This window comes from Pteronotus mesoamericanus, unplaced genomic scaffold (genome assembly GCF_021234165.1).
Source record: "Pteronotus mesoamericanus isolate MK-2021 breed Mesoamerican mustached bat unplaced genomic scaffold, CSHL_Meso_final scaffold_125, whole genome shotgun sequence".
Taxonomy (NCBI): domain Eukaryota; kingdom Metazoa; phylum Chordata; class Mammalia; order Chiroptera; family Mormoopidae; genus Pteronotus; species Pteronotus mesoamericanus.
This window is the reverse complement of record NW_026555304.1, coordinates 3,323,744-3,340,061: the sequence shown is the minus strand read 5'-3', so window position 1 is coordinate 3,340,061 and position 16,318 is coordinate 3,323,744. Positions and strand designations below refer to the sequence as shown.

At 37.5% G+C, this 16,318-nt stretch overlaps 2 protein-coding genes across 6 annotated transcripts in view; one reads left to right on the top strand and one right to left on the bottom strand.

The window, feature by feature from the left end:
• Positions 1 to 12,962, bottom strand: part of CENPP (centromere protein P) — a 329,764-nt gene extending 316,802 nt beyond the window's left edge. The window contains exon 1 of the mRNA XM_054588017.1: positions 12,844 to 12,962. Within this exon, the coding sequence (XP_054443992.1) occupies positions 12,844 to 12,950 (107 nt within the window). The 5' untranslated portion in view covers positions 12,951 to 12,962. The remainder of the gene's footprint in view (positions 1 to 12,843) is intronic.
• Positions 12,963 to 13,527: 565 nt separating this feature from the next.
• Positions 13,528 to 16,318, top strand: part of NOL8 (nucleolar protein 8) — a 44,413-nt gene continuing 41,622 nt past the window's right edge. For 2 of the 5 annotated variants that reach the window (XM_054588003.1, XM_054587999.1), the window contains exons 1-3: positions 13,535 to 13,589; positions 14,813 to 14,998; positions 15,599 to 15,661. In XM_054588003.1, the coding sequence (XP_054443978.1) occupies positions 14,860 to 14,998; positions 15,599 to 15,661 (202 nt within the window). In that variant the 5' untranslated portion in view covers positions 13,535 to 13,589; positions 14,813 to 14,859. Of the gene's footprint in view, positions 13,590 to 14,474; positions 14,669 to 14,774; positions 14,999 to 15,598; positions 15,662 to 16,318 lie in introns of those variants that run through there. The other 3 variants (XM_054588002.1, XM_054588000.1, XM_054588001.1) reach the window with 3 other exon arrangements.

Sequence of the window (16,318 nt, the reverse complement as noted above, 5' to 3'; positions counted from 1 at the left end):
CACAAAAACAAGAGAAATATCAAGTAAATAACCTAACATCACATCTTAAAGAACTAGAGAAAGTAGAACAAAAGCAACCCAAAGTCAGCAGAAGAAATGAAATAATAAAAATTAGAGCAAATTTGAATGAAATAAACAAAAAGACTATTCAAAAAATTAATACAACAAAGAGCTAGTTCTTTGAAAAGATTAGTGAAATTGAGAACCCCCTGCCTAGACTTACTAAGGAAAAAAGAGAAAAGACTCAGATAAACAAAATCATAAATGAAAGAGAAGTTACCACAGACATCACAAATACATATACAAAGGATCATACTAGAATACTATGAGACTATATGCCACAAAATTCAATAACCTAGGAGAAATGAATAAGTCCCTAGACATATGTAACCTCCCTTGACTGAATCATGAAGAAAAATCTATATAGACCAATAAACTGTGAAAAAATGGAAACCATTAAAACATTCCAAAAAATAGAAGTCCAGGACCATATTGCTTCACTACTGAATTCTACCAGACATACAAAGAAAATTTGAAACCTATTCTTGTCAAACCCTTCCAACAAATTGAAGAAGGGGCAGTACTTCCTAACACATTTTATTAGGACAACATAACCCTGATACCAAACCTGGCAAGGATACCATTTAAAAATAAAAACTCTTACAGACCAGTATCTGATGAATACAGATGCAAAAATCCTAAACAAAATACTACAGCAAATAGAATACAACAATACATTTTAAAAAACAATACATCACGATCAAGTGGAGTACATTTCAGGGGAACAAGGGTGGTTCAACACACACAAATTGATCAGTGTAATGTACCACATTAACAAAACAAAGGATAAAGATCATAGGATCTTATCAATAGATGAGAAAAAGCATTTGATAAGAAACAACATCCATTTATAATTAAAACACTCAATAAAATGGATATAGAAGGAAATAACCTGAACATAATAAAGGCCATACATGACAAATGCTCAGCGAATATACTCAATGGTGAAACACAGGAAGCTTTTTCTCTAAGACCAGGAAAAAGAAAAGGATGTCCACTGTCATCGCTCTAATTTAACACAGTAATAGAAGTCCTAGCCAGAGCAATCAGCCAAGAGAAAGAAATAAAAGGCATTCAAACTGAGAAGGAAGAAGTAAAATGTCATTTTTCTGCAGATGACATGATTTTCTATATGGAAAAGTCTAAAGACTCCACCAAAAAACTATTAGAAGCAAGTAAACAAATACAGTAAGGTTGCAGGACACAAAATCAATGTACAAAAATCCACTGCTTTCCAATATACCAACAATGAGATTTCAGACAAGAAATAGAAAAAACAAAGTGCAACCAAAAGAATAAAATGCTGAGGCTTTTTATTTTTTTGGGGGGTGGGGGTGGGGGGAGATCCAAGATGGCGGAGGAGTAAGTGGAAGCTACACTAACTTCCTCCCAGGATCAACTTGGTACAAATAAACTGTAGAGAAAGCATCCTGAATAACCAACTGAACACTAGCTGGAGAGAAGCCTTAAAACCACAGATAGACACCTGAAAACACTTCACCACAATGTGACTGGTAAGGAGTGTGGAGGAGACGTGAGAGCGCAGGCTGGACTCTCATGGGCAGCAGCTCTAGTGCTGGAGGGATATTTCAGTGGCTGGGAGTTCCTCCTGAGAAGCACGGAGTCTAAACTACAAGCTGGGCTCCCCAGCCTACAGCACCAGAGCTAAAAAAGAATACAGATAACATCCAGCCATGAAAAGCAGCAGGGTTTCTATCTGCCAGGGAGAGATGGCTGGAGATACAGAGGGCCTCTTAAACGGCCAATGCAGAAAATTTCCTTTGCAGCCACTTACAGAGGGCGTTGGCAAAAGGAGGGCAGAGTGGACTAGAGATGCCTGAGGAGAGTCTGGGGTTGTGTCTCTGGGGAGAAAACTGTAGCAAGAGCTACCAGAATCCATGTGCTTAGTCATTTCCCACACTGCAGAAGCCATCTCTCTCAGGCACAGCACTCTTCTCTAAATAGTAACAGTCTGAGGAGAAGCAATAGCCCCACCTTGTAGTAATTAAACCTGACTTTTGATCACAGATTGATTGGATTAACCGCTGATCAGCTTAACTAATAGCTCCTTACTTTAACATCTAAAGCAGAAATTAAGAAGCAGCCAAAATGGGAAGACAAAGAAACAGACCCCAAATGAAAGAACAAGAGAATTTTCCAGAAGAACTAGATGAAATGGAGGTAAGCAATTTATCTGATAGAGAGTTTAGAGTAATGATTATAATACTCAACAGCATGAAAAAAGCCATAGAAACCATAAAAAAGGAGTAGTCATAAATAAAAAAAATGCAATATCTGAAAGAAATAATACAGTGCAAGGAATAAACAGTAGGTTAGATGAAACAGGATCAAATCAGTGATTTGGAAGACAAGGTAGAAAAAAACACCCAGAAAGAGCAGCAAAAAGACAAAAGAATTTTAAAAAATGAGGAGAGTTTAAGAAACACCTTGGACAACATGAAGAATAACTTTTGAATCATGGAAATACCAGAAGGAGAAGAGACTGAGCAAGGGATCAAGAACCTATTTTAAGAAATAATGACCCCAAATTCCCCTAATTTGGTGAAGGAAAAAGTTGCGCAAGTCCAGGAAACTCAGAGTGTCCCAAACAAGTTGGATTCAAACAGGCCTACCCTAAGACACATCATAATTAAAATGACAAAGCTTAAAGATAAGCAGAGAATCATAAAAGCCAAGAGAAAAGCAGGTGATACCTACAGGGAAGCACCTATTAGACTGTCATCTGATTATTCATCAGAAACATTTCAGGCCAGAAGAGAGTGGAGTGAAATATTCAAGGTGATGAAAAGCAAGGACCCACAACCAAGGCTACTTTACCCAGCAAGGCTATCATTTAAAATCAAAGGAGAAATAAGGAGCTTCCCAGATAAGAAAAAGCTAAAGGACTTTGTTGACACCAAACCAGTACAGCAACAAATGTTAAATGGCTTGCTTTGAGAATAAGAAGAGAAAGAAAACAAACCAACCAACCAACCCAGACGAAAACAGTCTAACAATAAAATGGCACTACATACAAATCTATCAATAATTATCTTAAATGTAAATGGCTTATATCTCTCACCAAGACACAGGGTAGTTGAGTGGATAAGTAAACAAGACCCATATATATAGTTGAGTGGCTGCCTCCAAGAGATCAAAAGATACACACAGACTAAAAGCAAAGAATTGGAAAGATATTTCATGCAAATGGAAAAAAAAGGCTGGAGTAGTACTTACTCCACTTTTGTCAGTACTTACATCTGATAAAAGAGACTTTAAAACCAAGGCTGTAGTAAGAGACAAAGGAGGACACTACATAATGATAAAGGGAACAATCCAACAAGAGGATATAACCCTAGTAAACATTTATGCACTTAACATAGGAGCACCTAAACGATGTGAAGCAAATCTTTATGGACATAAAAGGAGAGATCAACAGAAACACAACCATAGTTGGGGATTTTTACACTCCATTGACTTCAATGGATAGGTCTTTCAGGCAGAAAATCAACAAGGAGACAGTGGCCTAAACAAAACATTAGATCAAGTGGATTTAATTGATATCTTCAGAGTATCTCATTGCAAAGCAGCAGAATATACATACTTTTCAAGTGCACATGAAATGTTTTCTAGGATAGAACACAGGGTTGGACACAAAACAGCTCTCAATAAATTTAAGAAGATTCAAATCATATCAAACATCTTCTCTGACCACAGTGCTCTGAATCCAGAAATCAACTGACACCAAAGAAATACAAAGGATGATATGATAATATTTTGAATTACATGTCAACAAATTGGACAACCTGGACAAAATGGATAAATTCCTAGAAACATGCAATCTTCCAAAACTAAAACAGGAAGATTCAGAGAACCTGAATAGACAGATTGCACCTAGTGAAATTGAAGCAGTAATCAAAAAACTCCCAACAAAAGCAAGCCCTGGAATGGCTGGCTTCATTGGTGAATTTTACCCAACATTCCAAGAAGAAATAATACCTCTACTTCCAAACTATTTCATAAAATTCCAAAGGAGGGAATGCTCCAAAATTCATTTTACAAGGCCAGCATTATCCTAATTCCAAAACCACAAAGGACACTACAAAGAGAAAATTATAGGCCAATACCCCTGATGAGCATAGATGCTAAAATCCTCAACAAAATATTAGCAAACCGAATACAGCAATGCATCAAGAAGATCCTGTGCCATGACCAAGTGGGATTTATTGTGGGAATGCAAGGATGGTACAATATTTGCAAATTAGTAAGTGTGCTTCACCACATAAACAAAATGAAGGGTCAAAACCCACATGATTATATCAAGAGATGCAGAAAAAGCTTTTGATAAAACCCAGCACCCATTCATGATAAAAACTCTCAGCAAAGTGGGAATAGAGGGAACACACCTTAACATAATAAAGGCCATATTGATTCTGTACTTAATGGGCAAAAACTACAATTGTTCCCCTTAACGCTGGGAACAAGACAGGAATGTCCACTTTTACGTCTCTTACTCACATAGTATTGGAAGTCCTAGCCACAGAAATCAGATAAGAAGAAATAAAAGGCAACCTATTGGAAAGGAAGAAGTAAAACTGTCTTTATTTGCAGATGACATTATACGGTACATAGAGAACCCCAAGGAGTCTACCAAGAAACTACTAGAACTGAAAAATGAATTCAGCAGAGTAGCAGGATACAAGATTAATATCCAGAAATCAGTGGCATTTTTATATGCCAATAACAAAGTAACTGAAAGGGAAATTAAGAAAACAATCTCACAATCCCATTAATAACTGCTTCAAAAAGAATCATATACCTAGTAATAAACCTAACCAAGGATGTAAAAGACCTGCACTCAGAAAATTATAAGAAACTGAAGAAAGAAACCGAAGAAGATACAAATAAGCAGAAGCACATACCATGTTCATGGATAGAAGAATTAACATCATTAAAATGTCCATACTACCCAAAGCAATCTATATATTCAATAATTCCCATCAATATTCCAATGATGTCTTTAACAGAACTGGAACAAATATTTCAAAAATGTATATGGAACCACAAAAGGGCCCACAAAGCAACAGCAATCCTGAAAAAGAAGAACAAAGTTGGAGGAATCACACTACCTGATATCAAACTATACTACTAGGCCATAGTAATCAAAACAACATAATACTGGAATAAAAACAGACACATAGATCGATGGAACAGAACAGAAAGCCCACAAATAAAACTCACACTTTTATATTCAATTATATTTGAAAGAGGACACAAGCACATACAACAGGCTACAGATAGTCTATTCAATAAATGGTGTTGGAAAAATTGGACAGATATGTGCAGAGAAATGAAACTAAACCCTCTTCTTACACTACACATGAAAACAAATTCAAAATGGATAAAAGACTTAAATGTTAGACCCGAAACCATAAAACTTAGAAGAAACCATAGGCAACAAAATCTGAGACATTACTTGTAGCAATATTTTACTGGTTATATCTCCCTAAGCAAAGGAAACAAAAACGAAAAAAGCAGACAAATGGGACTGCATCAAACTAAAAAGTTTTTGCACAGCAAAGGAAAACATCAACAACATAAAAAGACAACCCACAGAATGGGAGAATATATTCACTGATACGTCTGATAAGGGGTTAATATCCAAAATTTATAAAGTACTTACAAAACTCAACAACAAAAAAAAACAAACCACCCAATTAAAAAATGGGCAAAGGACTTGAATAGACACTTCTTCAAAGAGGACATACAGGTGGCCAATAGACATGAAAAGATGCTCAACGTCACTACTCATCAGAGAATGCAAATAAAAACCACAAGGAAATGCCATCTCACACCTGTCAGAATGGCTATCATCAATAAATCAACAAACAAGTGCTGGCAAGGATGTAGAGAAAGGGGAACCCTTTTGCACTATTGGTGGGAATGCAGACTGGTGCAGCACTGTGGAAAGCGGTACTGAGATAACCTCAAAAAAATTAAAAATGGATCTGTCTTTTGATCCAGCGTTCCCATTTCTGGCAATATACCTGAAGGAACCCAAAACACTAGTTCAAAAGAACATAAGCACCACTGTGTTCCTTGCAGCTTATTTCTAAGCGCCAAGATATGGAAGCAGCCCAAGTGTCAATCAGTAGATGAGTGGATGAAACAACTATGGGACATTACACAATGGAATACTTCTTGGTCATAAAGAAGAAAATTTTAGCCTTTGCAACAGCATGGATAGACCTGGAGAACATTATGCTAAGTGAAATAAGCCAGTCAGAGAAAGACAAATACCATATGATTTCATTCATATATGAAATCTAATGAACGAACTGAACTAACAAGCAAAAGAGACAGACTCATACATGGAGAACAGATTACAGCTAGTGGGCAGGTGGGTTTAGCAGGTAGTGGAATTGAGCAAAAAGGAAAAAGGATTCATGGACATGGACAACAGTGTGGTGATTGCTGGGGGAGGGGAGGAAAAGGGGGCTTAAATAGTAATGGAAAAATATATAATAAAGATTAAATTTAAAAATAAGAATAAAAATGTAGGTTTTGATTAAACCAAATAAAAATAAAATACCTAGGAATAAACTTAACAAAAGATGTAAAGGACTTGTATACAAAAAACTAGAAAGCATTATTAAAAGAGATTGAAAAAGACAATGATTTGGAAAGATATTCCAAGTTCATGAATGGGAAGAATCAGCATAGTTAAATGGGCCTTATTACCCCAAGGAATATAGAGATTTAATGCAACCCCATCAAAATCCTAATGGACTTTTTTAAAGAAAAATAACAAGAAGTCATCAGATTTGTATGGAACCACAAAAGACCCCAAATATCAAAAGCAATCCCAAGAAAAAGAAATAAATCCAGATGCATCACATTCCCTGACTTCAAATTATACTATAAAGCTATGATAATCAAAACAGCATGGTATTAGAAGAACAGACACATAGACCAATGGACAGAATTGAGAGCCCAGAAATAAAGCCACAGGTAATGGGCAAATAATTTTTGATAAAGGATCCAAAAACATACAATGGAGAACAGAAAGCGTCTTCAACAAAAGGTGCTGGAAGAATTGGAAAATGACAGGCAAAAGAATGAAATTAGATTCCAAGTTGTCCCCTTGCACAAAAATTACTTCAAAACAGATCAAAGCTCTAAATATAAGATCTGAAACAATAAGGTACATAGGAAAAAAACTCTGGTACTAAACTTAGGGATCATGGGTGATGAGAACATTTTATGAATTTGACCCCAAAGGGAAGAGAAGTAAAGGCAAAAATAAATGAATGGTACTATATCAAACCAAAAAGCTTCTGCACAGCCAAAGAAACAAACAACAAAACAAAATGGCAACAATCTGAATGGGAGAAAGTATTTGCAAGCAACAGTTTCAACAGGGGTTAATCTCCAAAATACATAAAGAACTCATACAACTCAAACCAAACAAACAATTCAATTAAAAAATGGGCAGAAGACCTGAATGGACACCTCTTCCAAGAGGACGTACAGACAGCCATCAGATACAGGAAAGTATGTTCAACTTTACTAGCTATTTAGGAAATGCAAATCAAAACTGCAATGAGTTACCACCTCACACCTGTTAAGAGTGGCTATTATCAACAAGACAGGTAATAACAAGTGTTGGAGAGATTGTGGAGAAGGAACTCTCATTCACTGCTGGTGGGAACATGAGCTGGTACAGCCACTGTGGAAAACAGTATGACAGTTCCTCAAAAAACTAAAAATAGAGTTTGCATATGACCCATCAACTCCTCTTTTGGATATCTACTCGAAAAACTCAAAAACCATTTATTCACAAAGATTTATGCACCCCTATGTTCACTGCAGCATTACTCACAGTGGTCAAGAAATGAGGACAACCAAAGTGTCCTTTGACAGAGGACTGGATAAAGATACTATGGAAAACTACTAGTCATAAGGAAACATGAAATACTGCCAATTTGCAACAAAACGGATGAACCTTGAGAATATTATGTTAAATGAAATAAGTCAGAGAAAGCTAAGAACCACATGATTTCACGCATATGTGGGATATAAAATTGAAATTCATAGACAGAAAACAGTATGGTGGTTACAATGCAATATACAAATCATGTATCATAGAAATGTACACTTGAAACCTATATGACCGTATTAACCAATGTCACCGCAATAAATTTAATTTTAAAAATTTAATAAATAAAAAATGTTTAAAAAATGAATAAAATAGCCCTGGCTGGCGTGGCTCAGATGATAGAGCACTGTCGTATGAACCAAAAGGTTGCCAGTTCGATTCCCAGTCAGGGCACATGCATCCGCTGCAGGCCACATCCTCAGGGGCGTGTGAGAGGCAGCTGATTGATATTTCTCTTCACACATCAATGTTTCTCTCCCTCTCTTTCTCCCTCCTTTCCCCTCTCTCTAAAAATAAATTTAAAAAAATAATAAAATAGGGCTTTCATTAAAAATAAATAAAATAAAATAAAAACCTACCTACAAACAAAAATCCAGAACTAGGTGACTTCAATGGTAAATTCTACCAAATATTTGAAGAATACCAATCCCTCTCAAAAATTTCTAAAAACAGAAAAGGAAGGAACATAAAACCAGACAGGCACTACAAGAAATTAAAGTTACAGGCCAATATCCCTGATGAATGTTGATGCAAAAATTCTCAACAAAACATTAGCAAACCAAATTTAATAATATATTAAAAGAATCAAACACTATAAGTGGGATTCAGTCCATGAATGCAAGAATAAACATCTGCAAATCAAAATTATACACCACATTAACAATCGTAAGGATAAAAATCATGTGATCATCTCAACAACTGCAGAAAAAAGTATTTAATAAAATTCAACATTCAACAATACAAACTCTTAACAAAGTGGGTATACAGGAAACATAACTCAACATAATAAAGGCCATATATGACAAACCCACAGCTAACATCATAACTAATACTGAAAAGCTAAATGCTTTTCAACTAAAATGAGTAACAAGACAAAGATGCCCACTCTCACCATGTTTATTCAACATAGTTTTAGAACTCCAAGCCAGAGCAATTAAGCAAGGAAAAAAAGAATCTGAGTTAGAAAGAAATAAAATTATCTTTGTTTGCTATTGATATGATTTTTTAAAAAGATTTTATTTATTTATTTTTAGAGAGGGGAAGGGAAGGAGAAAGAGAGGGAGAGAAACATGAATGTGTGGTTGCATCTCACACACCCCCTACTGGGGACTTGGCCTGCAACCCAGGTATGTGCCCAGCACAGGGAATTGAATCCACAACCCTTTGGTTCACAGACCGGCACTCAATCCACTGAGCCATACCAGCTAGGGCTTGATATGATCTTCTATGTAGAAAACCCTCCTGATTCCATCCACACACATACACACAAAAAAACCTGTTAGAACTAATACATGAATTCAGCAAAGAAGGATACAAAACTACCACACAAAAATTGGATGTGTTTTTACAAACCAAAAATAAACAATTTGAAAAGGAAGTTACAAAAACAATTCCATTTACAGTAACAGTGAAAAGACTATAATAGTTAGGAATTAATTTACCCAAGAAGGTAAAAGACTTGTACAATGAAAACTATAAAATAATCACTGACAGTCATTAAAGATGACATAAATAATTGCAAACTCTTTTCATGTTCATGAATTGGAAAATGATATTATCAAAGATATTACTAATATTACCTAAAGCAATCTAAAGATTTGATGCAATCCCTACAAAAATACCAATGAGATTTTTTGCAGGAGCAGAAAAAGACATCTTAAAATTCATATGGAATCTCAAGTAATCCCAAATAGCCAAAACAATCTTGAAAATAAACACACCTGAATACTCACACTTCTTGTTTCAAAACTTACCTCAAAGCTACAGTAAACAATAGTGTGGCATTGGTATAAAGACAGATGTACAAATCAATGGAATAACATACAAAGCTCAGAAATAAACCCTTGTATTTATGGTCAAATGATTTTTGACAAGCATGCTGATATCATTCAATTGACGGTGGGAAAACTGGATATCTGCATGCAAAAAAATGAAGTTGGACCCCTATCTAACATACACAAAAATTAACTCAAACTGGATCAAAGGTCTAAATGTAACACTAAAGCAACAGAGCTCTTTAGTGTTACTAAAGAAAACACAGGATAAAAGCTTTACAATATTGGATTTGGCAGTGAGTATGTGGATGTGACATCCAAGGCACAAGTAACAAGAGAAAAAATAGACAAAAAAAATGGACTTTAAAAAATACATTGTACATCATAAGACATTATTGACAGAGTAAAAAGCCAACCCAAAAAATGGGAGAATATACTTGCTAACCACATATCTGTTAAAAGAGATTAATATGGAAAATATAAAGAATTCCTAAAACTCACAAAACAAAAAAACCAAACAAACTGATTCAAAAATAGGAATAGGATGTGACTAGACATTCTCCAATAATATATGAGTGATAAGTACATGAAAAAATGCTCAACATCTCTAATAATTACAGAAATGCAAAATAAAACTAGAGTGAACCTCATACCCATTAGAATTGCTATTAAAACAAAACAAACAAACAAAAACCCATAAAACAACCCTGGCTGGTATGGCTCACTGAATACTGTTGTGCAAACCAAAGGATCCACAATTTGACTGCCAGCTTAGGACACATGCCTGGGTTGCAGACCAGGTCCCCAATAGTGGGCGTGGGAGAGGCAGCCACATATTAATGTTTCTCTCCCTTTCTCTCCTTCTCTTCTCCTAAAAATAAAAATAAAAAATATTTTAAAAAAAGAAATCACCAATATGTTTAAAACAACAAAACAAAACCAGAAAACAAGTGTTGGGGAGGATGTGGAGAAACCTTTGGGGAGTGCTGATGGGACTGTAAAATGGTACAACCACTGTGTAAAACAGCATGGGGAGGGGTCCTCAAAAACTTTAAAATAGGATTAACATATGATCCCGCAATTCCGTGTCTCAGTGTATATCAAAAGAATTAAAAGCAGGGTCTCAGAGATATTGTTAAACCCATATTCATACCAGCATTATTCCCAATAGCTACAACATGAAAGCAACCCAAGCATCATCCATCGACAGATGAATAAGCAAAATGTATACACGTACAATGAATTATTATTCAGCTTGAAAAAGGAAATTTTGCCATATGCTACAATATGGATGACCTTGAGGATGTTGAGCTAAGTGTTATAAGCCAGTCACACAAAGACAAACATGTATGATGCCATTTATAGGAGGTACCTAGAAAAGTCCAATTCAGAGAAAGGAGAATGGTGGTTGCCAGAGGTTAAGGAAAGTGAAGAATACGGCTTGAAGGTATAGTTTCAGTTTTACAAAATGAAAATTATAGAGATGGATGGTGCTGATGATTGCACAATATTATGAATGTATGTAACATCACTGATATGGCCACTTACAAATGGTTAGTTAAGGTGGTAAAATTTATGGTATTTCACCACAATAAAAAACAAAGAAACTTTGTACACAGGTCCCAATTTTCCTTTTCCACCATAGTGAAAAAAAACCTCACATTAAATCCAAATGCCCTGGACTAATATTTAATGTCTTCCATAATTTGGACTCTTCCAACTTTCACAACTTGATCATAGAAGAGGTCCAGATTACATTAATAGTCTACATGCTATCCTGGTTTAACAATGACACCTTGTAGCAAGTAGAGCAACAACTTTTCCCCACAGTATAATGCAGCATTCTCAAACTTTCAAATGTGCATAAAATAGCGTGGGGCCTTGTTAAAGTGCACATTCTGACTTAGTAGGTCGGCATGAAGTCAAATTTATCCAAGTCCCAAGTAATACTACTGCTTCCAATCTGCGAAGCACCCCTGGAGTAGCACCTGCATTGTAAAGTACCGAATCTGTTCCCTGTTCACTTGCTTCCCTCTCCTTTTCACCAGTCACAGCTACCTCTACACCTTCATGATCCCATCCAATATGCATGCAAACATTTTATTTATAACTCCTCCCAATTTTCTTGTCCAGTTAGCTCAGGAAAACCTAATTCTCTTTGTACTTGTCAAATTAGCCTTGAGTGAAAAAATGAAGACAGTCTGCTTTTGGGCAGTCAGCAAGTTTGAATGAATAGGTACACAGTCCCTTTCTCCCCTCCTCCAGCTAAACAAAGTGCCTGGGCTTTAAAGATAGATTCTTGGGTTCCAATCCAGATCTGAGACTTACTATCTCTGAGACCTTCGGCAAGCAACTTAACTTCACTGAGCCTCAGGTTCCTTAACTTTAAGACAGGATTAAAAATAGCACCTACCTTAGAGGATTGTCATAGGTAGACTAAGAGAGATGATGCACATAAAGATCTTTGCCTGCCTTTCTCAGTCTGGCACTCAGTAGGTAATCGATGGACCATGTCTATTACTAGTAACAAAGACGTTAAGATATCTCGGCTTTGTAGCAGACAGCACTGTCCACTTAATCTCTGCCTATTAGTGCATAATGGCTTTGTTGTCCTTTAGACAAGTATTTCTCCTACTTCCCTAACAGCGGTTCGATTTAAATTACTTCACACATGGCCACACGCTTACAACTAAAGATCCCCAAGAGGACTTAATCATCCTAGACCGTTATTACACAATTATTTGCGCTCTCGCCCACGTTTGGTCCTTCGGAAATGTCTGCAGGGAGGTCCGGAACGTCCGAGAGGAGAGACTTTCGGCAGACCCACAGGACCTGAGGAGGGCCACGTACTGGACTCGGGCGGTGTCTTCCACGGGCGCCAGCATCTCCTCGTAAGCCAACATCAGGGCCGCAACCTCGGCTTCCAAGACGCGAACCTCCGCCAGCTGACGGTCCATAGGGGCGCGCTAACAGTTGGCCAGAAGTGCGTAGAGCGGACGCTTAAAGTCTCGCGCGCTCCTGGAACGGACCATCCCCGGAGCTCAGCGGGGAGGCGAAGGAGTATGAGCTACGTCTGTGAGTGCAACCATAGCTCTCAGAGTATCCCGAGCTCGTTTCTGTCCCTTTACACGCTTCCACAGCTGTGCTCCAGCAGCGTCTACGCTTGGAGAGAGTTAGTTCTCTCCAACCCAAAATCCAAGGGCACTACAGCCCAACCTGCGCTAGTGAAGTTTGGAACAGCCCGGATGCGTACGTCACTGAAGAGTCGCTTCCGCGGCCGCGTGGAGAGTCTCGTTATTTTTATTCATTTCTCTTTCGCGGACCTAGTCCAGATGTGGATAAACAGAAGGCAATAACTAACCCTATCAGGTAAGAATTATGGAATTATGGTTTGGGTCCTTTTAAGACGTCCAGTGGGGGAGGCATCGCACTATCCTGGGCGAGAAACGAAATAAAGAGCACTAGGGAACTGATTATAGTAACGGAACCTTAGGAGGCTGGGTTGGAAATCTAGTAGGAAGGAATAGAGACTCCGCCTAGTGAGACACGTGACTAGAAGTTAGGGGCCGAAGCGGCGCTGCGTAGACGACGACGTGGTGAGGAGCGGGTTTAGGGCAAGTCACCCGGCCATTTGGCCTCCTCGCTGTCCCTTCTTGTCTTTGGGAATTCAGGGGGAAGAAGGCTGGGGTGGATAGGTTGGGGGCAGAGAAGTCTATTAGGGACATGCCCAGAACCCGAGCTTTGCGTTGGGTGGGGGGAATCTGTCAGCTCTTTGGGAAAAGCTAAGTGTGGCAGCTGAGCGCCTGTGGGTGTTAAACGGGATTAGAGATCTCATAAAGAGCCTCAAATTTTAGTACCTCCGAAAGAATATTCCCGAGCCCCTTCTAATCCAACAACCTTCCTAGTATAGTTATGCATTAAAGGTTCTGAAATTAGACCTGGTTCATAATTCTAGCTTCGCTAATTCTCTGGATGGCATTAGGAAAGTGACTTCACTTCTCCGGTTCATCTGAGAAATGAGATGCACGCAAACTGTGTCATGCAACGCTGGCCCATAGTAAACAAAAAACAGAAAAAGCAAGCCCTGTCTGGTGTGCCTCAGTGGACTGAGTGCCAACCTGCGAACCCAAGGGTCCCCAGTTGGATTCCCAATCTAGGGCCCGTGCCTGGGTTGCCGGCCAGGTCTCCAGTAGGGAGCGCGCCAGAGGCAACCACCGACTGGTATTTCTGTGCCTCCCTTCTCCCTCCCTTCCCGTCTCTAAAAATAAAGAAATCTTAAAACAAACAAACAAACAAAAAGTCTGTATTAGCGATATCAGTTGCTCTCTTTGCCTGAACAGCACTTTGCAGGCACTCCTCTTGCGGCAGTACTGTAATTGCATCCTTTGCTTCTCACATGGCTGTGAGGACAGCAGGATAGAGTGCTTTTCTTTTAATTCTTTAGTGTATTGACCTGCCACATCCCATTTCTGTCAGTATTTGTTAAAGTGAATAAATGAATAAAATAAAAACGTCTAACAACATGGACAAGTAAACGAGGAGGGGTAGAGTATAATACTGTGCTCATTTGAGGGAAAGCCTCAAAGCATCTGCCCTACCTGTGTGTGTGCAGAGGTTGCTGTTCCAAAGTGAATTCATAGACAAAGTGAATGTAGAGCTCGACCAGAATCTCCAGGTATAAAAATTTAGAAATAATGTAATAGTGAAAGTTCAGGCAATCAATTTAACACAGAAGGTAAGAAATTTGTTGGGGTTTTTTTTTTTTAATTTTTTTTTTTTAGGTTTGAGAAGAACTAATGGAAAGAACTCTTCTCTGTAGATAGAAAATTATTTTTCCCACCAGAATACACTGTATGCCCAGCCTTTATGAAGGTCAACAGAGAAACAAAGCGCCTTTTTGTGGGTGGCCTTGGCCAGAACATTTCTGAGGCAGACCTACAAAATCAGTTCAGCAGATTTGGAGAAGTTTCTGATGTGGAGATCATCACTCGGAAAGATGATCAAGGTAAATTTATAGTCCTTTATGTGTCGTTAAAGGCGGATCTAACTAGGTCACTTATCACAAAGTAAAGGAACTTCAGGGATGAACGTTAGCCTGAAACATTAAAAGAGATTTGTGTATCATTGTAGTACACTGTCCTATACATCGCGCCCTATGCCCTGGAGGTAAAACTTATGATGTGGGACTTACCCTGAATTACAATACTGAAATCAAAAATATTCTAAATTCTAAAACATACAGTTTCTGAAACATGTAACTTTCAGTTTTCAGTGCCAATATCTAATACTCATTAAATGTCCTATTAAGTAGAATATCACTAACATGGAATCAAAACATGTAACAACATAATAATTACGTAATTAACTGACCACTGGACATTTTTTAACTCTATTTGTTTGGAATATGTTGATAATCATATTTGGAAAAATTCAGTGTTTATGTCCAGTGAAAACTAAACAGGGTTTTTCTTTGAAAGGGTAAGTTTCCAGGAACTCTTTTTTTTTTTTATTTAGAAACTTAATCATTTTTAACAGTGTTTTCTGGATCAAGGTTTAAATGAATTTTTCTGTTTTTTTTTGTTTTTGTGTGTTTTTTTTTTTTTAGGAAACCCACAGAAAGTTTTTGCATACATCAACATCAGAGTAGCAGACACAGATCTGAAAAAATGTAAGATGTCTTCTATATTATTTGCCAGGTTATGTCAGAGTAACTTGGAAAACTTCGTTCTAAATCTAAACTTCAGTGACCACTTTTCAAGTCATCCAGAGGGACAACCATGATGAAGAGTATTCCAGAACACAGCAGGTTTCGTTTAATACCATTTGGCATCAGCAGACATGTGGTAGCACATTGGCAATGGGTTTGCTCAAAAATGGTATTCTAAAATATTTTGGACAAGAGACAGAACTTTCATAGAAGTTGCCTGTCACACGTGTTCCACTGGATATTATGCCATATCCCCACCCCTTCCCCAGTGCATGTATTTCTTATGGAGGTTATTTTCTTGTGATTGAATGGAGTTAGGAGAGGGCTGGATTTAGTATATTCCCTTATAAAACCATATTCTTGAAATTACAAAATTTCAGTTGATAAGTTTAGTAAAGCTGAGGGCAAACTGTGGTCTTTATTGAAAGGGGAGATAATCCATACTGCCACTGATGAAGTAGCGTATTCTAGTTATTTGGAAGCTGAAAACTCAAGAGGTACTATTAATAGAGAAAGAGGGCCATCATCCTTGCATTTCATTTGCAAAAAAATCAAAAACAAAACCTTAATCCTATTGTTAAGTGAGAAAGTATATATAGTAAGTTGTGGTTAAAAACA